Source organism: Petaurus breviceps, unplaced genomic scaffold, assembly GCF_028583685.1.
Source record: "Petaurus breviceps papuanus isolate PSGF00001 unplaced genomic scaffold, PetGlider_PUasm1.0 227, whole genome shotgun sequence".
Lineage (NCBI taxonomy): Eukaryota > Metazoa > Chordata > Mammalia > Diprotodontia > Petauridae > Petaurus > Petaurus breviceps.
The window spans coordinates 818,798-842,844 of record NW_027185896.1 but is presented as its reverse complement, the minus strand read 5'-3'; the positions used below and the strand labels follow the sequence as shown (position 1 = coordinate 842,844).

Below are 24,047 nucleotides of genomic sequence, written 5' to 3'. Positions count from 1 at the left end.
CTTGTCTTCAGTGCCTAGCACTGGCCCCTTCTCGTATACCTAAATGCTTTAAAGGTCTGCGATCTCAAATGTGCTAGACTATACACTGACAATGCAGTTTAACCCTCCCCCTTCTCCCACTCCTTATCTTAGAAAACTATCCCTGTGAAATGCTAGGACTAAAAAAAAAAAATCGCTATTCTGCAACCAACCTGCCTATGGCATTCTCAGAAACTAGCTTAGCCTGTCTGGTTCTCCTGGGAAATATAGTCAGTCACAAAATCCATTAATGAAGTCCTTTCTAACATGGCAGGATCTACTAGAGTTTGTAATCTCCTAGCATTGCCTTGAAAAATGCAGTTTTAACCCCATGACATAGTAAGACTTTAGAACTGGACTTCAGTGTAACTGTTAACCCTTTTTCTTTTCTTCTGAAAAAAAAATGGCTCCAGTTCATTCAATCACCAAATAGCTGAGTGACATATTTTTTCAACAATTTCACTTTTGAATTTTTAGGTCCCTTGACAACCTGTTGACACTTAACTCTGTCAATGTCCCTATTAAAACACACAGTGCCTAGGGCTAACTAAACTCAACATTCCAGGTATTTCCAGAGTACTGTGACTAGAATATCAGGTATATTCTACAAACACAGAACAAGTCCATCATAGTTTGTGTAGTACTTACATCACACTGTTCTCTCAGAGTAAACTTGTGCTAAGGCAGTCACATTGGGGGTGCTTCCCATTCACCTAAAACATAACAATATCAACTTGTGCCAGGTTGGTTCTCTGCCCTCCAATACATGGGGAAGAGATCAGAGCAGAATTCAGCATAATAGAATTCCAGGACAGTGTTCTATATATATACTGGACTATGATGGCTCTTTAAACTAGACCTGGATAACAAATTATATGAAATAAATAGAAATATCAACCTGATTTGGTTTATATGTGTATCCAAGAATAAGAAAGAGCTATTGATAAAAATGAATAAATAAAAGTGTTGCAATGTGTATTAGGGATTTTTAAAATTTCTTTTCAATTCCCCTAAATTAGTTTGGACTTTAAGTAAAGGCAGGTAGACAGGCAGGCAGGAAGGAAGACAAGCAGGGAAGTAGGGAAGAAAGCAAGGATAAAGAGAGGGGAAAAGGGGAGAGAGAAAGGAAGGAAGTGAAGGAGGGAACAAAGGAGAGAAGGAAGTAAGCATGAAAGTGGGGAGGGAGAAGAAGAAGGGGGAATGAAGGGAGGGAAGAAAAGAGGGAGGAAAGGAAGCAAGGGGGAAGGGGGAGGGAAGGAAAAAGGAAAGAAGGAAGAAAGAAAACAAGTCCAATAGAAACAGCTACTATTCCATTTCTTGTGGTGTTTACAGGTTTCATGTAATGGTTACAGGTAGTATTCACCTAAATTAAAACCAACAGAGTCAGGGGACATTGATTTTGCAGAGTGGTAAAGGGTAGCGTGATTAGCTGATTTTACAATTGACTTGCTTTTTGCAACCTTCCCTAACACAGAAAACCTAATATAACACTGGTCTCTTGGAAAATTTCACAATGTTGCCTTCTCCTGGTCTTGCCCAACCGGATCCTAAAGGTTTTTAGCTCAAGCAGTAAGAATGTTTCCCTCAGTGCACAAAAAGTACAAGCACGCCAAAAGAATATGGGCCCCAGTAAGAAGGGTTACCAGCCTGCTCAGTTTTATGGGTGGTTATGCTTCAAAGAATGAAAAGTTACACATCTTAGAGGTCAAAAGGGTCTCTCAAAGATTCAATCTCCTCTTGGTATAGATGAGGAATCGGAAAAGTCACAGTGTGACCAGCTCGGGACACAGTAATGAGTGACAGGTTTAAAGAGGAACTAAAATCCACATTTGCACTCACCCACCCCAGGGTCCTTTCCATTGACCTCCATTACTTTCCATTCATAAAGTTAGTGAAGCTCTCAAGTCAACAAATACAGACTAAGCATATAATGTGTAGTACATCTCTCACTGTTTATAAATTATGGCTAGCATCATCATGTACATTTCCTACATGTCTGAAATAAGTTGCATATATTTTTTGACTAATAGAAAAGAGAATACTTTTGGATGCACTGGCAAATACTTGAAGCTTCTAAACAAACACTATGAACCAGAAAACCCAGTTGAATCAATAAAAACAAAAATCAAAACAAAATAAAACAAACAAAAAAAACTTGTCCAAGGCCTCAGACACTTAACACTTACTAGCCATGTGACCTTGGGCAAGTCACTTAACCCCAATTACCCTGCCTTCCCCCCTCCAAAAAGCAAACAAAACAAAATAAAACTTTTCCAAGACTTAGGAATGCCTATTTGTCTTCCTTTCTCCACCATGTTTTGCAGTTGGCTCTGCTTTCCAGTCCTTCGACAGAGTAGCATTTAGTATAGTGGTTGGTCCATAGTCAATGCTTAATAAATGTTTTATTAACCAACTGACTAATCTGTGACTTCATCACTGCCCTACTACAAGTGTATTTTTCTTTCACATCTGGGAAAAAAAAAAGTTTCCATAACTTTCTTTCTTCTCTCCTCCTTACCCTCACCCATCATCACCTTATATGTTATACCCTCTGGTGATGGACCTCTTTCTCAGCAACCCTGGGTGGGCTGGTTTTCTCTAATCAGCCCCTGCTGGTCACTATTCAAGGTTTTTCCAGCTTGGTTAGGAATGGTTAGAGCTTAAATTCTGCTGGCCTCATTTTTAAGAGGCTGGGGTCAATAGTATACTATGATGAGTCACTGAAAGAAGACTATTGGATGGACTCTTGTTAGTTATAAAAATCAAAATAAAAGAGAACAGGAAATTGACCTTATTTGCTAATGGTCACATGACAATTTCAACTAGTCTCTCTGAAAAGGTTGTAGCTTGCTGTAAAATAACAGGAAATAAGGCCAAGAACAAGGTCCAAATGGTGTTGGATGAAAGGCTTGGATGTTAATAGGTTAACCTGTATTTTATTTTTCAATGTATCTTCTATAAGCTTTGACACTGAAGTGCTTGTCTGTGGGCAGGTTTTACTGAATTAAGCACATTGCCTAATAAGGAGAGGCACAAAGAAAAAAAAAACTTGACTTTGGCCAATAACTGCTCAGGTTGAATAAATGAATGAATCAACATTCCTTGATTTGTTATCACTGCTTTTGAAAAGAGGATTGCTATGCCAACATAGGCACCCTCCCTAAGCAATAACTGTTTTGATGGGAGCAGAATTGTATCCAAAAAATGTGTGTGGGGTGGAGATGGTATGAGAAAGCAATGCTAATTCCACGCATACCATTCCAAGAGTACCATTAGGTTAGATAAGCAGTACCTAAAGAATCTCTACTCATAAATATTTCTCTTACACATTCTAACAAGTTCTTCAAATGTGCAGGATCCACTATTTAATTTAAAGGCCTTTAACCTGATTAATACATAGCTAAAAGCTGCTGAACAATTGGGAAAGGAAAGTATTGGTTTGAGGTGGAGATTGGGGAGTAGCCCATAAAGTTCAAGGCCCCCTCTACAATGTTAGAACACTTTTCCACACTCATCTCATATTAGTTCCTCAGAATCTACTCTATGGTCTAGCAAAACCGGATGACTGACTCTGGGGCAGCCAAATATACCTTATACTTTCCTACTTCCTTGTTTGGAATGCCCAGCTCTTTCTACCCCACCTTTATCCATCCAGTACTACCTTTGAATATGCAGCTCAAATGTTGCTCATGTCCCTCCCTGTTCTAGTCAGGCAGAAATCTGCTTTCCTCCCTCCAGACTCTCAAAGCACTATGTCTGCACAGCTCTTGAACTCACTTAGGTTCTAGTTTATATAATGGTTATAAGCTTCCTTATTTCCCCTATTAGATTTGAAGTCAGTGATTGGGATCTTATGTTTAATGTGTATAGCAAAGCCCTTAACAAATGTCTCTTATTTGGAACCACTGGCAAACACTAGGCAGAGATGGTTGATAGTTGAAGAAGAGTAGGGTATCTAGAAGAGAGAATAAAGCTACTGGGATATCTGGGGAAGGGAAAAGTGGGAAAGACAGGAATGTGTTGGAAGTATTTGGTAAGAGACAAACTCTGTGTGTCTACTCCCTATTTTTATCCCACATATATGGAGAATTAAGAAATTAATAAAGCATCTGAAGTCTGACCTACAAGTCTCCAAGCTACTACAGAATTCTTGTTTAATAGGTGATCAAGAGCCTTCACTATATTCTTACATCTGATACCCCAGTATGGAATGCCGGTGACCTTGAACTCCAGGAAATCATGTCCAAGGATGTAAACTATCTATAGGATATGTTCCCTCCTATGGTTAATGGGCTAAAATAAATTCAGCTGGAAACTCTGCAAGCATCAGAATATCAGAGTTACAAGGGACTTCAAAACTGATTGACTGATTCAATGACTATCTAGGCTCAAACTGTACCTAAACAAGAATCATTCTATAAAAAGTGGTCAAATGAGATACTCAGAAAAATCTACAAAAGATCATGGGGTTTAACAGAAAAGGATATTAAAAGTTTATCTAGTACTACACCCTAATTTTACAGATGAGCAAACACACTCAGAAAGGCCAAATGGCTTCTCCATGGTCACACAATAAGTATTGGAGCAAAGATTCAAGACCCAGATCTTATGACTTCACATTCAATTACCTTTTCACTATATGAAGGTGTAAGCTGTTACCATAGTAATCATAACTTAGTTAAATTCCAATGAGGTGGGCTCTGTGAAACAGTACAGAGACCTATATTGTCATGAAGTGGGGGCAAAGGTAGATATTGAAGTGAAGGGGGGCAGCCCTTGACCAGATTTCACAAGGGGCATCTATTTTTCCATGAGTAAACATGTTTTGAACTACAAATTATTAACTTTCAAACATAATTTTGGGAGACAACCTATTCATGAATGAGGTACTTTTCTTACTTAAACCCTAGCAACATTAGAAGGCTGATGGAGAAAACTAGAAATATATTCATTAAGGCTACAACCATGCTGGAAGACACAAAGTATAGAACAAGTATAGAAAGCATGGAAGTTACAAAGTATAGTAGTATAAAGGAGACTCTGGATAGAATATGATAGCAATTCTTTTAGATGATGGTGGTTCATTTTCATTCAGTACACATGGCTTTATTTCCTGAGTCCTACAAGACTAAATAAATCTTTTGTTATTTGTATATGTAGGTATAGACCCAGAGAAATACACATAAATAGAAAAATGGAAAGAAATATCTACCTTTTTTTTAAAAAGGTAGCTGAAGTCTAATTAACTAATTAGAGCAACAGCCTGAAGTATAATTACTATGAGTTTATTTCCCTTATAATTATTTACAGAATCAAGAGCATGTAATTTACACAAAACAGCTGCATGGGGGGGCCACTGTGAATCAGTGGAAACTAACGGAAAAAAGCATTAGATTCGGCATCCACAAAAATGAGCTCTAGTTCTATCCATGAACTATAACTGAATCTCAGTCATTTAACCTCATCTGTAAAATGGGGATAATACTGTTCACAATGTCTACACTTCATGAGATTATTGTAAAGAATGTGTTTTGTAAATCTTAAAATACAATAGAACTATGTCTCTTCCTCTTCCTACACCTCCTCCAAAATGAAATCTCCACTCCTTCTGCACCATAGGATTGAATAAAACACTGTTTTTTGTGCAGGCCATGGGCCTCAGACATAATTCACAAACTGTACAGTCAGAACAAATATCACTTATGCTTAATCTAAAACCAAAAATAACTCCCATTTCTTATCCAACAGGAAGTTGTTGCCTGAATCTTTCTCTACTGGGAACTTGAAACCTAATTTTCTTATCTTCATCTTTTATGATATGATAACTTGTTGTTGCTAAGCAAAAAATAAAACAACCAAAAATAATATTAAAATATCTTAGGAAGGGGAGCTAGATTTCCTAAAACAGTCACATTTCTCAAATTAATAACTAAACCTTCAAATATAAAAATTAATTTACTGTTGATCAACAATAAGAAAGAGCTGATAAGACTTTATTACATTGAGAGGTAAAGAAAAATCTTTTTACAGGAGACAAAATAATTTTTCCTTTCTTCTATAATTTTTTAAGTCTGGACCTAAGATTTCATTGGTGTAAACAACTCCTAATGAAGACATTTCCTCTATCAATTGAGAATGGCAATTGTTTTGCAATTTACTCTGAGACTTTTTGGTTATATGCTGCCTTGTGAAAGTAAGCATCGATGCCAGGACTTTCTGACTCCGAGATTGACAACCATCTACTAAGGGACACTAACTTTCTTCATCAAAAGAGAAGCAAAGCAATTCTTAACTGTAATTTGAAAGCTTCAAATGATTTCCGGTGAAATGTAAATAATGAAAGGAGGCTTTTTCAGCAATATATTAGACTCACTTCTGGAAACTTGACATAAGTTGTTTTTTTTTCCCCTTTTAAAAATAAAATTCCATTATGGTGACTGTCATAACAATGAGTTCTATGTATACGAAAGCTATAGGTATGTAATCTACAGATAGATGGCTCAAACAAAAGCCCTTTGTTAAGCTGGTCAGAAGTAACTCTCCAGGTGGCACAGTGAATAAAGCACTGGCCCTGGAGTCAGGAGGACCTGAGTTCAAATCCGAGCTCAGATACTTAACACTTACTAGCTGTGTGACCTTGGGCAAGTCACTTAATCCCAACTGCCCTGCCTTCCCCTCCTCCAAAAAGAAAAAAAAAAGTAACTTTCCATAACCAGTAACTCTCTCCTCCTCTCCTCGCTATCTCCTCTTTATTTACTTCAGCAGCTACTTGATAACAAAAAGAACAGACTGCATGCTTTTTTTAAAAAGATATGGAACGATGAGCTCTAGGTTCTCATAGTTCCTTTTTCCTGACATTAAGAAGTAACCAAACTTCAGCTTCCCTGAATCTACCACACTCTTCCTCACCATTCTCCTCTCTCCACCACATTTGGAACATCCACAAAAGAAACTAAGTACAGAACGCAGCATAGAAGACCAGACCCAACCACGCTCTTTTCCCTCCCCATAGCCCTTCCCATTGCCAATTTGATCACCACAAACCCTGTGCCAGGACTAGGGTGTGAGAAGGAACAAGGCCAGATGTATGGAGAGAGCTGAATTCCTTAATATTGGTTGTCTAATTTTAGCAGGAGAAAAAGAGATTTTTAAGATAACTTTTGGAACGTGGAAAAACATGATACCTAAAGCCACAATGATGGTTGGCCATTCCTGTAACCCAGTACAACTCTCCCCTACCATGATGTATCTGTGACCCTTCTCAATAACTTCAGTTCTTCTTTCTATATCTCAGTTGCTTGACAATCCATTCCAATCTTCTCCCAACCCAAATTCTACCCCACTCCGCTAAATATCACTGCAGATATGGAAAGAGGACATGTAGAACCAAGGGCTATTAAAATTTTTTTCCATTTCAGAGCCTGTCATGGCAATATCACCTTGGGTCTTCCTTCTGGTAAGTAGCCTCTCCATACACATGGCAACTTCTTTACCATATGGGAGGGGCAGGAGAGGGAGAAAAATCTTCATATAAAAAGAAGAAAAAGAGATAATCTATGTAAAGCTTGTGGCAAACCTTACAATGCTATACAAATGTTCTCTTATTATTAAGATCCATGGTTTTGTGGGCGGCCAGGTGGCTCAGTGAGTAAGAGCACCGGCTCCAGTGTCGGGATGACCTGGATCAAATCCAGGCTCAGATACTCAGCACCACACCCAGAAATAACTGGCCGTGTAACCTTGAGCAAGTTACTTAACCCCGATTGCTTTAAAAAAAAAAAAAGATCCATGGTTTCTTCTATACTCTAAGCTTTTACAATGTGGTAAAACCTATCAGAAATTACCCTCCTCTGGCATAGCTTTTGAAAACCCAGAGTCATCTACATACTATAAGGCATCACTGTAGGACTTTTAAAAGTATTTAATAAGCAGAGCTGAGCTTAATACTACAAATGAGTATTTTATTCCAAAGTAATCAAAACATGAGAGGATGCTTATCCTAATAAGACTTCCATTGCTGTGGGGGTTAGAAGGACAGAAAGGACAGGCATAAGCATTTATTAAGTACTTACTATACATCAGGCACTGTGCCAAGCACTTTACAATTATTCTTCTCCAAAGTTTCAGATTCCGTTATTTAGCCAAATGATCAACTTGGTTTCAATCTAATATAATTATATATTATATGTAAATATAAATATGCCTGGGTTTTTACTCAAAAATGTTACTATTCAACTTGAACACTCATATTTTTTAATAGGAATAGCTCCAAATACCTTTGGAGTGTTCCTCAAAACCAAAATCCCCCTCAAAGGAAATAATTTCTCAATACTGAGGATATTCAAAATAAGTTACCACAGGCGGCAACACGGAATCATAGAATTTTATTTTTCAACTTCCTATGTCAGGTTTTTATAACAGTCCTGGCAAACGCGCATCCAGCTTTCGAATGAATAGTTTCAATGCTATGAAAACTCATTTCATATTCTAGACAACTACTATTCATTTCTGGATAGTTTTGAGTACTGGAAAGTTCTTCCTTATGTTGAACTGAAATCTGTTTCCTTATACCATGTCCACATTCTGCCCTATGAAGTCCACTCACTTTTCTACATGTTATCCTTTCACATGTTAAAAAGACAGCTATTATATACCCCAGTTAAGTGTTCTCTTCTCTGGGTTAAAACACTTATTTTGGTATATAATACACATATTATATGAATTTGCTTATAGAAAACCATTTAATATATCCATTCCTGTATCTACATACATATAATTTTTTTCTGTAACTCATTGTACTACTTCTTGTACCTTCCCTACCCCAGTAACCTTAGTTAGGAAATGAAATACTTGTTTAACAGCTACTATACACAACATAGAAATGGAGGAACTGCTTGTGCCAAAACCACAAAGGACATTTTAGTGGATAACTGGTAATTACCACTTTTAAGGCTTCATATTACTTCTCTTTCAAGAGAAAAGCAAATAAACAAATATCCATTATTATTCTAACCACCACTAAAGGTCTCTAACTTCTGTTCTCAAGTGATATAATAGGTAAATGGAAAGAAAAGATTTATATTTGGTATTAGAGGGCATTTAAAAAAATTTTTCCTGACTTTTTGGACTTTCTGAAATCAAAATGAATAAAGAAACTGTGAAGCCCCATTGTGAAAATCTGACATAAAGGTTACAAAGGCACTGTCCACATTCCACAGTCTGGGATTCAGAGAAATACATTTTTGACTAAATCAAAGCTTAATAGCCACATGTGCATAGTTTGGCTGAAAAGGAGAGAATTAAATATTTTGCTTTCTAACCTTCTAACTCCATAGTGCTTTGGTACAGAGTAGCTGATACTACTGACAAAAAAGTTATAGGATGGGTAAGCTAAAGGCAAATAATCTGAGATTTAATATTTCATGAGATACCTGGAAAATATTTTATATGGTATAGAAGAAAAAAATCAAAAAAATATCAATAGACAGCAAGATTTTTTAGAATATTAGACACTGGTGGTCATAGGTCAAAGGGAACTTGTAGAAAGTTTACAAAAGGTTGGATAAAAAGGTAAATCTCTTAGAGCTGTCTATTAAGCTGAAGAATTTATGCCCTTACTGTCTACTACCCCCCAAATACATTATAATAACTTTGTTATTACTGCTATTCCACAAAGAAATTATAACCTAAATGACCAAATCATCAACTGTTTTGTGATGTAAGGATTTTTATATAATTACTCTATACATGCCACATTTGTTCAAAGCTGAAAGGCTTGAGAAATTTGATCCCAAAATGAAACAAATCATTTCTAGACATAGCAGAAAGAAATACCTATCTAAAATGAAGACAAAACAATCATGAGAAACAAAAACACCCAAGATCAACAAAGAATAGTCTTCTTTTATTTGTTTCTTTTTTAGAACTGATCCTTCCTATTTCACCCAGGTTAGAAGTGAAATAGTCACTTCCAGCCTGAATCCCACTGTTCATTTGCTTGGAAGCTTTGACCTGATCCATTTCTAAGATGGGTTGGTTCATCCCCTGGAGGGGGAGAGAGGGAAAGTCCCTTGCCCAAGGGGCACAGCATATTGATAGCAGGATTTAGTACAAACACCAGATAGGCTTTAGTTTACAACAGTTTCCAAACTCCTGAGCTCAAGCAATCCACCAGCCTCAGGCTACTTAGTAGCAGGGATTATAGGCATGTACTACCACACCCAGCAAATGAATGATCTGGTGACTAAAACAAACCAACACATTTTAAAGAATAGCTTAAGTTCTTACCATGACTGGTTTTGTATAAATTGGTTGGGCCACTCGTAAGTTGCTCTGATGGACTTATCTGAGGATAATGTGAAGGAGTTTTTACTGAAAGAGAAAGAATAAATGACTTTTATAATTCTGCTTTCAAAAATGGGAAAACCAATGTGTCCAAGGTCATATGACTATCGCCAGAAGGTTTCTTACCATATGGTGTCTCCGGTGACACAGGAAAAGCTGGAGTAGGCGGGACTGATTCATTCCCATTTTTGGTTGGTGAGAATATTCCACCATCAATCACATCAAGCTCTTGAGGATAACTGGCTACCATTGTCTGCCAAAGGATTTACACAAGCAGAAAATTAATATGGGGTTTAATGGGTGGAGGACATCAGCTTCCTCACTTCTAATGCAGAATGCTAGATTCAGATGAAGAGATTAGAAAGACTACAATCCAATTCTAGACTCATGACTCGAGAAGTTAATTAACTTTATTATACTTCATATTACATTTTCATTGATTGAAAATTAGAACTTCATATATGAAGTGTGTGTGTGTACACACACATACACATCCATTCCCTTAACAATATGGGAAGAGAAATTATGTTTCTCATCTCAATTATAACTATTTTCCAAGTGTAACAGTTATAATTGAGATGAGAAACATAATCTTCCCCATGTTGTTAAGGGAATGAATAAATGAAAATGAACTTGTTAAGCACTTAATACGTGCAAGGCAATATATAAACTGTTGTGTATAGAAATACAAGGAAGCAAGTCAGTTCGTACCTCCCATAAAGCTTGCATTTGATAAGGATAGAAAGCATGTAGAGCTAGGAAAAAGGAAGGGGCATCTTAGTTTGGGGCTCTCTGGGTATGAGTGAATAAATAAATAAATGAAAGACTTCATTAAGTCCTGACAGTTACCTAGCATTCTGCTAAGAGCTGGGAATAAAAATATGAAAGCAAAGATAGCTTTTGCCCCCAATTAATTTGCATTCTAAGGAAGGAAGCAATAAATAAAGGAAGTGACAGCCGTGGAGAGGCACTTTGTCCTGGAGGACAACTGGGATGGAAAGTAGGGTCTTAGGGGGAGTAGGCTGACATAGCCCTTTGGGGAATGATGGCAACGTTGATTTGATCATGATTCCTGGTTCCAGAACTGAAGGGAGGAGGGAGGAGAAACAAAGAGCATGCAGAATGACTATGAAGCAGATCTCCTGAGAAAAGAGAAATTGATGAACTTTCCTCCTCTACAACAGTCCTCTCTTTCCTGGTGGTTGGGTTATGACTCAGGCCCTGTCAAGTGGTTTAGGATAATGTGAACAGAAAATAGTGACAGAGAAAAAAGGAAGAAACATATTGGCCTAGTACAGGGGTGGGAAACCTGTGACTTAGAGGCCACATGTGGCCTTTTAGGTCCTTTGGTGTGACCTTTTGACTGAGTCCAAGTTTCACAGAAGAAATCTTTTTATTAAGCAGATTTTTTTCTGTGAAGTTTGGATTCAGGCAAAGGGCTGCACTTGAGGACCTAGAGGGCCACATTTGGCCTCAAGGCTACAGGTTCCCTACCCCTGGCCTAGTATAAAGGAATTATCACAATTAGAGGAGTAGAAGCCCAGTTCATCATGATATTGTAGTTGAGTTGTCTGTTTCTGAAGAAAGCATATTATGAGATCTAGGTAAATTCCTTTCCCAAGCACAGTAAAATAGCTTTTCAGAGTCTCATTACCCGGGTAGCATACACTCTAACTCAGGTGTTGGTAAAATATGAATTGTTCATATCACTGAGGAAAGATGTGCACTTTGGACTAATCTGTAAACTGCTTAAAGTATTATAAACAAAATATGCAAAGTGGCTTAGAGGTCATGACTATGTCACATCAGGCAAAGGTATATCTTTGACAAGATAACAGAAAGTTAGAGGGTACAATGGCTAGAATACCTAGCCTGGAATTAGGAATAACTGAGTTTAAATCCCTTCTCAGCAACTTGCTAGCTGTGTGACCCTGGACAAATCACTTAACTTCTGCTTTTCTCAGTTTACTTATATGTAAAATGGTAATACCAAAAAAAAAAAAAAAAACCAAAAAAAAAAAAAAAATTAAAAAAAAAAAAAGAGTAACAATTAGATACCTGAAAAAATCATAAGGGAATGTCCACAATCATCTCCAGTGAGCATTAGAAGATCAATAAAACAAAACAAACAAAAAAACCCTCAAAGAACAAATCAGGATGGAAATTAACCCATAAATTAGTTTGTTCAAAAAATCTGAAAATATCAGAGAAAGGACAGGTTAGAAAATGGATAGAGAACTTGTATAAAATGATAGATTTTTCAGAAATATAAATAAGCATAGACTTCAAAAATGAAGATATAGAAAAGGAATACTAGAAGTTATTATTCCCTATGTAGTCAAAAGTCAAGTTAAACTTCCAAGAGGGACATAAACAGAGAGAGGAAATTAAATCTTTTTTAACTCTAGAATTCTAGGTCTGCATAAGAATGAAAATGAACTACATTAGGTATTTATAAAGTACTTTGAAATCTTTTGAGGAAAGGATATAGTAAAAATACCAAGTTATAGCCACCTCTTTGGTTTCCCCTGAAGTAATGAAAGATCCCAGATTTGGAACTGGATCCATATTAGTAGCTTTTCCCCATCCACATCCAGTAAATGAAGGCTGCCCAGGACTGTCGTTGTCATACTGGCCAAGGCTTAATTTCCTGATTCTCCCTCCAGATGGATCATCTCCTACAGAACATACATTATGGGAGAGAACATGAATACAAAATAAAATCTATCAGTTTAGTGGAGTCTTTACTCAAGTATTTTCCCCTAAAAATTCTCTAGCTAAAAATTATTTTTTCTGAAATTGACTATTTAATTTCTTTGCAAATTAGTTATACAAAAATGTAGCATGCATATTGAATAAATTTTATAAAGCAATTTAGTCTAACAGCTTACTTGGGATCATGGTTACATAATCTTTAGAAATGATTATAATAAATACTCAAATTAACTATAAAGGACATATGAAGAAAGATGCTACTTGTATCCAGAGAAAGAACTGATAAAGAGTAATATGTATAAATTTATACATACATACACACACACACACACACACATGCACACATACCCCTATTTCTGTTTAATGGTAGTATCTCTTGGGCAGGGAATGCAGGGAAGGAAGAAAAAGAGGGGAGTGGAGAAATTTCTATTATAACTTTACTTTATACTTAAATGGAATAGCAAGTTGTACATAACAGATTGCAGTTTCATGTGCAATCATCTTATTTATTATACTAAGTTATGGAAATGTTTGTTTCATTCCATAAAATAAAAAAGTTTTTTTTTAAATGAAATGAAAGAGTACAAAGTAGGCCAGCATGTTTTGTGACAGGAAAGTAAACAAATATCAATCAACTGAAATATTTATTGGACATCTCCTCTGCATATTCCATCTTGCTAGAATTCTCATATAAAATTATCATGCATCAATCATAAAGCTAACTAAGGAAATGTTCTACACACAGCATCCTGCTATGCCCCACAATCAGGATTAGAATTCTTAGAAACCATAAAGTTTTACTTTTAGAGGAGAAGGCAGGAAGCAGAGTAGGCACAATAGATTGAGCAATGAACCCAGAATCAAGAAGACCTGAATTCAAATTCAGCTGTGTGACTTTGGGCAAGTCATTTAACCACTGTTTGCATTGGTTTCCTCACTTATAGAAGGCGGTTAATAGTAGTACTTACCTCAAAGAGTTGTTGTAAGGATCAAATGAGATAATATTTGTAAAGGGCTTTGCAAACCCTAAAAGACTGCATAAATACTAACTATTAGCTATGCAATAATAATAATAATAATAATAATAATGATAGTAACTCATTTATGAAGTAGCTAGTGGCTCATGAAGACAATTTTCCCAGGAAGATGTTGAAAGCTAGGTCACAGGCTCAGAAACTTACCATTAGAAGGAGAGTCGTATAATAAAAATATATCTTCATTGTATAGAGGAAGAAAATGATACTATACAAGGTTGTGAGATATCACACAGATAGTAAATAGCAGAATCAGTATTCAAACTCAGATCCTCTTACTCTGGATTGCCACTGGAGCATAACAGTGGGGACTAGCATGTCTAATTTACAAATAACAAAATTGAGACTTAGGAGTGATCAGTGACTTGGTTATGGCTACCTAGTAAGAAATTATATAGCGGGGGAGGTGAATTGAGGGCTCTGATGAAAAGCCAGTTCTCCTTTGACTAAGCACAATATATCTCAATGTAATTAAGAGGGCTGGGTCAAATATTCTTTTTCAGGCTTTTGACCTCATGACTTAACAATGTTGTCACAATCTGTTAAAATAATACCTACTTAAGTTTTAATTACTGAAGTAATCAAAAAAGTTTGAATAAACCCTTTGCCTTACTATTTTGGTTTCTCTAAGTATTTTTAAGTGGTATTATAACTGCTCAAACTTAAATTATAACCATATTTGGAAATTTCTCAAATAAATTGGGACCTGATGCGCAAAATCTGAATTTTATCTCCTATATTCTAAAGACGTATTTTCATCAAAGTTTAGGGCATCTTCAACAAGTGAAACTTAGGAAAAGGCTAAATGCCAATGGGCTAAGCCCTAACTAGGTGGAAGATGTTCATCTTAGAGCACAGGGTATAAGGCAGAAGTTTACATTCTGAAGTTAAGATAACAGGAACACAAATAAAGCAGGCAGAGATTTCTCTAAATAGAAAGGGGTGGGAATTAGGGTGGGGAAGAACAATGGAATTCTTCCTAAAGGTTTTCCTGTGTTGCTTTTCTGTTTGTTTGTTGGCAAAATGCATGGCACTGTATCCTTGGGTCCTTCTGGAAGTGAGGAGCTAGAACAGGAGATCTGAGAGGAAAGAAGGCAGAGAAAGAAATGCACTAAACCATGGAAGTAAATATAGACAGGCTAATCAGACCAAACAAATCCAAAGATCTATATGTCACTGAAGGTATGAGGCAAGGTGGGAAAGAGCTTCAAAAGGAAAAGCACCCATGTATACAAAAATATTAACAGCAGCACTTCTTTTGTTGTAGCAGTCAAGATATGGAAACAAAGTGGTCCCCACAGATTGCAGAAAAATGAACAAATTATAGTATATGAATGTTATATTGTATCATCATGCCACAAAAAAACTTAAGAAGATTTATATGAACTGATACATCATGGAGTAAAGTGAACCATTTATACAATGACTACACCATTGGAAAGCGATGTATCTTTGAAAGATTTAAGAACTCTGATCGGTGCAATGATTAATCAATCACAGGAGATGAAGGTGCTTTTCACCTCATGTCATAAAGGTATAGAATAAGATATAAATTTCCAGGCATGATGAATATATAGATTTGCTTTGCTTGACTATACCTTAGGAGGAAGGTCTTTCTATTTGGGGGGAGGAGAGAGGGAGGTAGTAGTAATTGGGAGTGATGCCAAAAAGAAAGAGTTCTAATGAAACCAAAAATACAGGAAAGCAAAAGAAAGTTCAGGAGACAGATAAACAGAGCAGTATTGTTAATACCATCTAATATTTATTAGAGTTTAAAAAAATTGTATGTAGTAGATATTCCCAGTGTCCTTAAAAAAGGATGCTCAAACTCTTTCATACTAAGATGCAAATGACTAATCTATAACATTTTAATAGGCAAGAATGCTTACTTAACTCAAAGGAAAAGATTTCTGATGGAGAAATTTCAAGCATCAGAAGTAAGACCTTGTGATTACAGAATAAAATAAAATAAAATTTAGTCAAGGCAACCTTCCATGATGTCTCATGATGACTCTTCCTAATCAGGGTTTACAACCTAAAGTCTACCTTTCTCAGCTTTTTTTTTCCATTCTTGCTGTTCTCAAGAGATTTCTCAACTTATCCCAATTCTTTTTTCTGTATGCTGTGGGACTAAGATGCCTTTAAAATAATATTACTGATGATGGTGATATAATAATAATAATGATGATGATGATGATGACATAAGGCTATCTGCAATATTGTTCATTGTTACTATTAGTTCCTTTATTTAACCACAGCATTCCTGAAAAAGGAAATGCTTTGTCAAGCCCATGTCAAATCGTAACCAGAAAGGGCCGGCCTCATCTTGGAATTTGCCAAGATTCAATAAAACAAGTGAAACAAGCATTACTTCCAGATTACAATCTGTTAAAAGAGCTTCATCTCACGTCAAATCTAACACTGGTGGTGAAAACAAAGCATCATATCTGACTCAACAATAGTCTGGAATAATAACCAAGGAATAAGAATTCAGATCACTTTCAAGAGCCTTAAGAGCCCTGATGGAAAACATCAATCCTGTAAGATAACACCTACCATTTGGGATCATTTTTCCTATTTTAAGGCCAGTACCAGTGGTGAGGAGGGAATAAGCCCAACAAATGAAGCTTCCTTACCATTGTACTTCTGGGACAAGTCTGTTGAAGTCAAATAGATGGGCAGGAAACCAGATGCTTATCAGTGACAATCTTAATTAACCACTGCCAAAGAGTAAACTTTAAAAAGGATTATAGGAGCACAGACAAAAGTCCAAAAGTGTCCTTATAAGTCATTTAGTCATTTTACAGGTGAAGAATTTTAGACCTGGGGAGGTTTAGTGACTTCCCTAATAAGGTCAGACTGGTGACTCTATAAAGCTAGGATTCATGCCCAGGTCATCTGATGGCAAAATTATCATTCCTCCCACTGTACCAAGATGTTGTCTTACTTGGAAAGTCTAATGCCTTCTCTTGCCTCTTAGAGAAAGTAATAGGCACCTAGTTCATAGTACAACTTCCAAAAATCTTCAAGTGCCAAGAAAACAGAAGTACTCTCCTCAAAACAATGTTCAGAAAACAGTACTTCATCTTTAGAGTAAATACAATTTGGAGAAATAGCCAAGTGAACAGATATGGGTTTTGAAACTCTTGGAAAGATGTAAAGTATTACAACATTTTGGTGTTCATATCTGTGATTCGGCATCATAGGAACATAGATTCAGAACTGGAAGGGGCCTTAGAGACCATTCAGTCCAAACCTCTCCTGCCAACTCATTTTTCAGATAAGTGGACTGAGGCTAAGTGACCCAGTATCTATTATGCCCTGCTAATTTGGCATCTGTGTAAAAGCTAGGTTGTAGATAAGATAAAATGGGAGGCAAGGAGACCAAAGGGAACATTAATAAATTGAGTTGATAAGATCCCAAACTAGGGTAATGGCCTTGAGAGAAGAAAGGAGACTAATCAGAGAGAGGAACCCAAGTTGGCAAGATTTGGCAACTGATTGGATGTTTAGTTGAAGAAGCTTTAAGTAATGAGTATTATACAGAAGCTGGGAAGCTGAGTAAGTAGAAAGATGGTAGGGCCAACACTTGGGATATTCTGACTGTATAATGGGTCTCCTCTTTGCCACTCACACGGCCACTGCTTTAATTCAGGTCACTATCTCTTCTTGTTTGTAGTACTATCGTGGTCTACTAATTGGTTTCTAGTCTCTTCCCATTCCAAATGATCCTCCATCCAGCTGCCTAATTTTCCTAAAGCACAGCTCTGATGTCAAAAGTCCTGCTTCATGATCACAAAGAAATTTCTAGTCGCCCAAAAAGTTTGAGGAGGATTTGCACCCGTGACATTCTGTAATTCTCTATTAAAAGTTCTCTTGTAAGATGCCCAAATAGGAAAGCTATCAGTTAAGAATAGATTAAATATGGAATTGATGAGATCTCACTCTTTATTCCCATCTAGTCTTTTTCAGGACAAGGACTCACTTTTTTGAGTGAATAAATAAAATCTATACATTTTCCTGGGATGGGCAAGAAAATTTAACTTTTCATTCCAAATGAATGAAATTTTCTACAAGTCTTGGAATGGGTAAGAAAATTTAACTTCTTATTCCATGAGAGGAAAATGTGTCCCTGAGCAAATATTGGGCTACTTTTTCTAACAGGATGTGAAGACTGCCCCCTAGACATTGTCCCATGGATGTCACGGGATCATAGAGAGCTGAGAGCCCCCTTGGAGGTCACCTAGTCCAATCCTTTTATTTTACAGATGAGGAAACTTAAGACCAGAGAAGTTAAGTAATCTGCCCAAGGTCACACAGCTATTAAGTGGTATAGTCAAAATCTGAACTCAGTTTCTACGACTACAAGTTCAGCCCTGCTCCTATGACACCATAATCAAATCAACTCTATCAACTGCTCCTAGAAACGCTATGGCCAATCTACTCTCCTATAACTGCACTCCCCATCTCTGAAATATTTCAAACCAAAATATCCATCACTGGTGACTATTCTCATACACACTCATACACACACACACACACACACATTGTCTATCTGTCTCTGTCTCTTTGGAATGTAATTTAACTGAGGGTAGGGGCTGTCTTTACTTTTGTATTTGTTTATCCACAGTTTGCATGCTGTTTGGCACACAGTAAGTACATAATATATGTGCTTTCATTTGTTCAATCATTCATTCATCCATCCTAATTCCTCTAATGCCCAAAGGGTTCCCTAAGAAAGATAAAGTTGACCTTATTACTTTCAAAATAATTGCAGTAGTACTTTTGCTGTAGCAAATACCTGGAAACAAAGTGAGTATCCATTATCTGGAGAAATGCTGAACAAATTAAAGCATATCAATGTAATGAACTATTACTGTGCCGTGAGAAATGAGATATATGAAAAATCTGTAGAAACTTAGGGAAGCTTGTGTGAATTGATACAGTAACTCAAGCAAAATCAGAAAAAACTCACAAGGAAGCAAATGAACGCTATACTCTGAAGTCAAATGCACTCCAATTAATTGCAACAACTAATCTAGGCCTCCCAAGCAAGAGCTAATGAAATATTCTTTTGCTCCTTGAGGTTGAGAAGTGGTGAGTTACAATTTTTTTAGTTCCCACTATTTTCAGTGGGAAAGAGTATTGGGAAAAGACAAAAAAAAAATGTCAAGAAATCGCTTTCAAAGGATGTGGTCTTTTCCCCCAAATAATTACCAATATGAGAAACCCCTTAGTGTAGCACATGCTTTCACTGATAACTATTTACTTCAGGATTCATTCAGCTGATCAATACACAAATTCTTTGACTAGTAATTTTGCTTTTAATAATTCCCAATCTTATTCTTTTCTCCTCTCAACTTGACTGATAAACATAGACTCTGTATTTTTAAGGTGTTCAGTAGTGATGGCACACCAGACTATAGCATTTACTTGCAATATGTAACCAATGCCTACCACGTGATACATTATACCATGACTGATCAGGTCATTTGTTCCTCTCCCTGGAAATCTTCAAATAAAGGCTGATAACCTTTTGTTGAGTATGCTAAACAGCAGATTCCTGGTGCAGATAACCACTGAAGACTCTTCCCACTCTGAGAGTCTGTCTTTGATAACTAAAGTACATTTTGGGGGTAGCTTTATTGAAGGGGATGACAAAATCTTAGCGACAGAAATTTTCTGGTCCAATCCCCTTATCTTATGGATGAGTAAACTGGAACTCAGAGATATGAAGTGGCTTGCCCAAGGACACAAGGCTAGTTGAACCCAGGAATTCTGACTGAGTTCTGTGATCTAAAAAGAGAGTGTAAAAGAAGAATTAAGACAAGGATGCTACCTTTCTACCATCCTAGTCACTGACAAAAATTGCTTAGGAATTCTGACCTAAGAACGCTGTTGATATAATAGGCACCAGCACTGACACAGGCCAGTTATCATTCTAGACAAAGATGTCCACAATCAACAAAATGGTCTAGATGATTTCTTATTGATAGACACGTATCAAGTCTGGGTACAATGCATCTGGAACTCTTATTTGTCTTATAATCATGAGGTATGGCATTTTGTCATCCAAACTTTGCTTGGTCAACATATTGGGTTTTAATTCAGAAGGTATTGTATCTGTTTGGTATATGATGTCTCAGTCTTCTTTTTTTTTTTTTTTTTGGATTTGGGGGGGAAGGGGAGGGAAGCACGGAAGAATAAAGAATGGGAATGACTGAATTTCCTGAATTAGAAGAACCGGAAATCTGAAATGAACACATTGTAAATTACTATGAGTGAACAGTCCTCAGGATTTTCTTTCCTTGGTCATTTCAATTGCTGTTTATTCCCTTGTCTCGTTTATATATTTGTCCATAGATTCTAATGGTCACCCATATACATGTTTACCTTAGCAAAGAAATATTTTGCAAACTACTGGGATGTTTTCTCTCCTCCCCCTGTTTGGGTGATTGTTAGTTTTCTTTCTTTAGAATAAATTAGTGAATATTCTACTCTTAATGCCAAACCCAGTTGTGAAAGGTTATCTCCCACCCATATATCAGGTTGTGTTCCAGACAGAAAGATTATGATTAGAAATAGTAGATGCTTGTATGTGTACCTTTATCTCTTCTCTCTAGATACAGAGGTTTATACATATATATGAAACGTACTTTTATTAGATTACATAAAATCTCCCACATACTTATATAAATATATCCTCTATCTATTTCTGTCTCTCCCTGTCTCCATCTCTCACCTGCATATAAACACATGCTACTAAAGTTATATAACGTATTGAATTCTCTTCACTCCTCAGATTATATGTATGTTTGTGTGTGTGTATACACACATGCCTGTCACGTATATACACAATTCCTTAAATGATACTGTAATCGATTCAGAGGGTCATAGGATCCAAGATTTAGGGCTGGAAGGGACCTTGCCGACCATCTAACCTAATCTGCCCATTACAGAGATGAGGAAGCTAAATCCCAAAAAGGTTAAAGTTCCTTGCCCAAAGTCACTAAGCTTGAAGGGACATCATGATAACCATATCTGATTAAGAATCCATTTTTATGACTTATCTGATCTGGTTATCCGACTTCTGTTTTAAAGTCTGTGGAGAAGGAAAATTTAATAGTCAAGTGGTGTCAGTCAAAAAAATATCAGAATTCTGTGGGTCACATACCAAATAGAAAACCACAAATCAGTATTATCTATATTATATTATATTTTTATTAATTTTGTTTAAAATTACCCAATTACATTTTAATCTGTTTAGGGAGGGTGGTGGTCCTATTGCCTACAGACTAGAATTACTAAGTTTCAAAGTACTCTGTGCTTTTCTTAAGCATTTGTGGTTATTTTATATTGTAGTAATATTTGACCATGTATTATTTTAGTCTCCACTACTGGACCATAAGTTATTTGGGAGTGGGGAGGGATGTACAGGGAGTCTGACTTTTTCTTTTTCTGTCTACCTTCCAGATCCTTGGATAGAGTCAACAATGGATGAATGCTTGCTGTATACCTATCTGAAATAATTTGACCTTCACTATTAAAATTCTTTGTTTTGTTGATTAAAAAAAAGCCTAAAGAACATTAGAAATCTGTTTTGCAATACTGTAAACTCCATCATGTAAAGTCTCTTCTAGCAGCAGGCAGACCTCTGAGAGAGCTAACCCTTAAAGCAAAGAGACAAATAGATGTTTTAAGGGAATACAAAACAAGAACTTTGGGAAAACAAATGTCTATCACATCAAGTAGTTACGATTAAAGGTCCTGAGACTCCAGATGCACATGGAGGGGGGGCAATGAGTATCAGAAAACAACAGCAACAGAATTTTCCCACGTGAGAACATCTTTGTATTGATAATGAAACTCACAAATATTCCCTAAAGATAAGATGATATTATCACGGAGGTGGGTGTGTTATGTGATGCAATGGAAAGAAGACTCAATTTAGGAATCCCAGTTCAAGTTCCGACTGCTCCTGAACATACTATGTAATCTTTGGCAAGTACCTTCTTTGTGACTCAGTTTTCTCATCTGTAAAATGATAGCATTAGAATTAATGATAACTGAGGTACCTCTAGGCTCTAACATTCTAAGGATGCAGGTTGTCTGTGGATTTTGTTTTATTTCTTATAAGTCCTGGATACATAAAAATGACCATTGGCAAAGTGGGATGGGAGGAGATCAAATGTAGAAAGCTGGGCCCAGGGCTTTATAATAATAAGACAATGGTTTTTATTAAATCACACAGCAAGCTTCAAGAAATGAAATTAAATTCCTCTCTATGTTTTAAATAGCTTAAAAAAAACCTTTAAAATTAAAGGACAATTCCTTTTAATTACTTGATTAAATAACCAAACCCAGACTAAATTCTTAAGAAATGGAACAGATGAGAAAATATCATTTAGTTTCATACAACAGGAAAAAGTGTTTTGGAGAGGGCTTGTCAGGCTGCTATCAAAATAGTGTAAAAGCTATCAAGAATTGGACAATGGGAGGTTTCCCCTAACAGCACCTGTAGGTGGCTCCACATGGACAATGAAATAAATTAGCCTTATTAACAATACCCAGCTTCCCTGGTCTAAGGCAAGTGCTTGTTCATGAGTGTCAATGAAAGTTTAAAAAAAAATCAAACAAACCAACTTTCAATTTGTTGATTTCAATCGTATCAAAAACCTACTGCAAGTACCTTCTTAGCTGCTTTCATTAAATATACCGCTTCTCAAGTATATGTGCTGATCAGTCAGGTTGCCAGATAATTCCAGAATGATTAATTTGGTTTTGAATTGCAGTTCAGAGTTTTGGAAAGCAATTTACACTCATAAAAACAGATTTTATTTAAAGTAGTATGTTGCATTCCCTGAGGACAAACTCATTACCAGCAAGGAAGAGGTCCAAGAGTGTGCTAGATGATCAGAAGATACAGATGAAGTTATTGGGCTATATACAAGTAATTCCCACATAAGAACACCATTAAACAGATAAAGACCATTTCTCGTTAATAATGCATCTAAAGTAATGTCATCAAATGGCACTAATCATCTTTAAAAAAAACAGCTCCACTTTCAATGAAGCTTGTTGTATGTAGGAGGGTGAACTAGTAATTAGAGATTTCCAGGTGATGTAATGGATAACATTAGATGTGGTAAAAGGAAGACCAGAATTCACATCTAGCCTCAGACACTTAGTATGGCTATATCACTTAAGTTGTCTGCCTCAGTTTCCTCATCTATGAAACAGGGAAAACAACAGCACCTACTTGCTAGAGTTGTTGTGATGATAAAATGAGATATTTGTAAAGTGTTTTAAAAACCTTAAAGGGCTTTATAAATGCCAGATATTATGCTAGCTATGTAGTAGAAAGAATACTAGACCTTGAGTCAAGCTCAGGTTCAAATGCCTGAGAGCTTGTTCACTTTCTATCTTTTTTACTTTGGATAAGTTACTTACCTTGACCTCTTTGGGCCTCAAAGATATCCTCCTGCAAAATGAATCCAATTAGGTAACTTCCAAGGTTCATTCTGGCTTTAAATGTTATGAAAAAGTTTTTGAAATAATCTTTGTTTTTCCTTACACTTTAAAATCAGAATTAACAACCTAGTTAAGTGGTTCAGAAAACTCCCTCACATTCCCTCCTAACTGAAACAACAAATAAATAATCATTAACAACTGTTTCATAGTTGGCTAGAGCCTACTGGATTTTGCTCATAAATCCATCCATCTTGAAAGAGACAATGGAAAAGAGGGAAAGGCTAGTACTGTGAGTCCAAGTTTTGAACTGGTTAATTCTGTTCATTGTTTACATTTGCAATCTGGGGAATATGGTTCTAACCAACATGTGTTTACAGTAGAGATTCTTTGACATCTCACTTGGAGGTTGAACAGTTCCTGCTTCTCTCCTCACAGAAGTTTGCAAAGGTTATGTGATGATCATCC

General features: G+C 36.4%; 1 protein-coding gene across 16 annotated transcripts in view; it reads right to left on the bottom strand.

Annotated features, from left to right (window-relative positions):
* The window catches only part of TNS3 (tensin 3), a 427,559-nt gene that overhangs the window by 80,106 nt on the left and 323,406 nt on the right, over positions 1 to 24,047 (bottom strand). For all 16 annotated transcript variants that reach the window (XM_069095442.1, XM_069095438.1, XM_069095436.1 and 13 more), the window contains 3 exons: positions 12,877 to 13,040; positions 10,489 to 10,615; positions 10,306 to 10,389 (listed from right to left, as the gene is read on the bottom strand). In XM_069095442.1, coding sequence (XP_068951543.1) covers positions 10,306 to 10,389; positions 10,489 to 10,615; positions 12,877 to 13,040 — 375 coding nt within the window. The remainder of the gene's footprint in view (positions 1 to 10,305; positions 10,390 to 10,488; positions 10,616 to 12,876; positions 13,041 to 24,047) is intronic.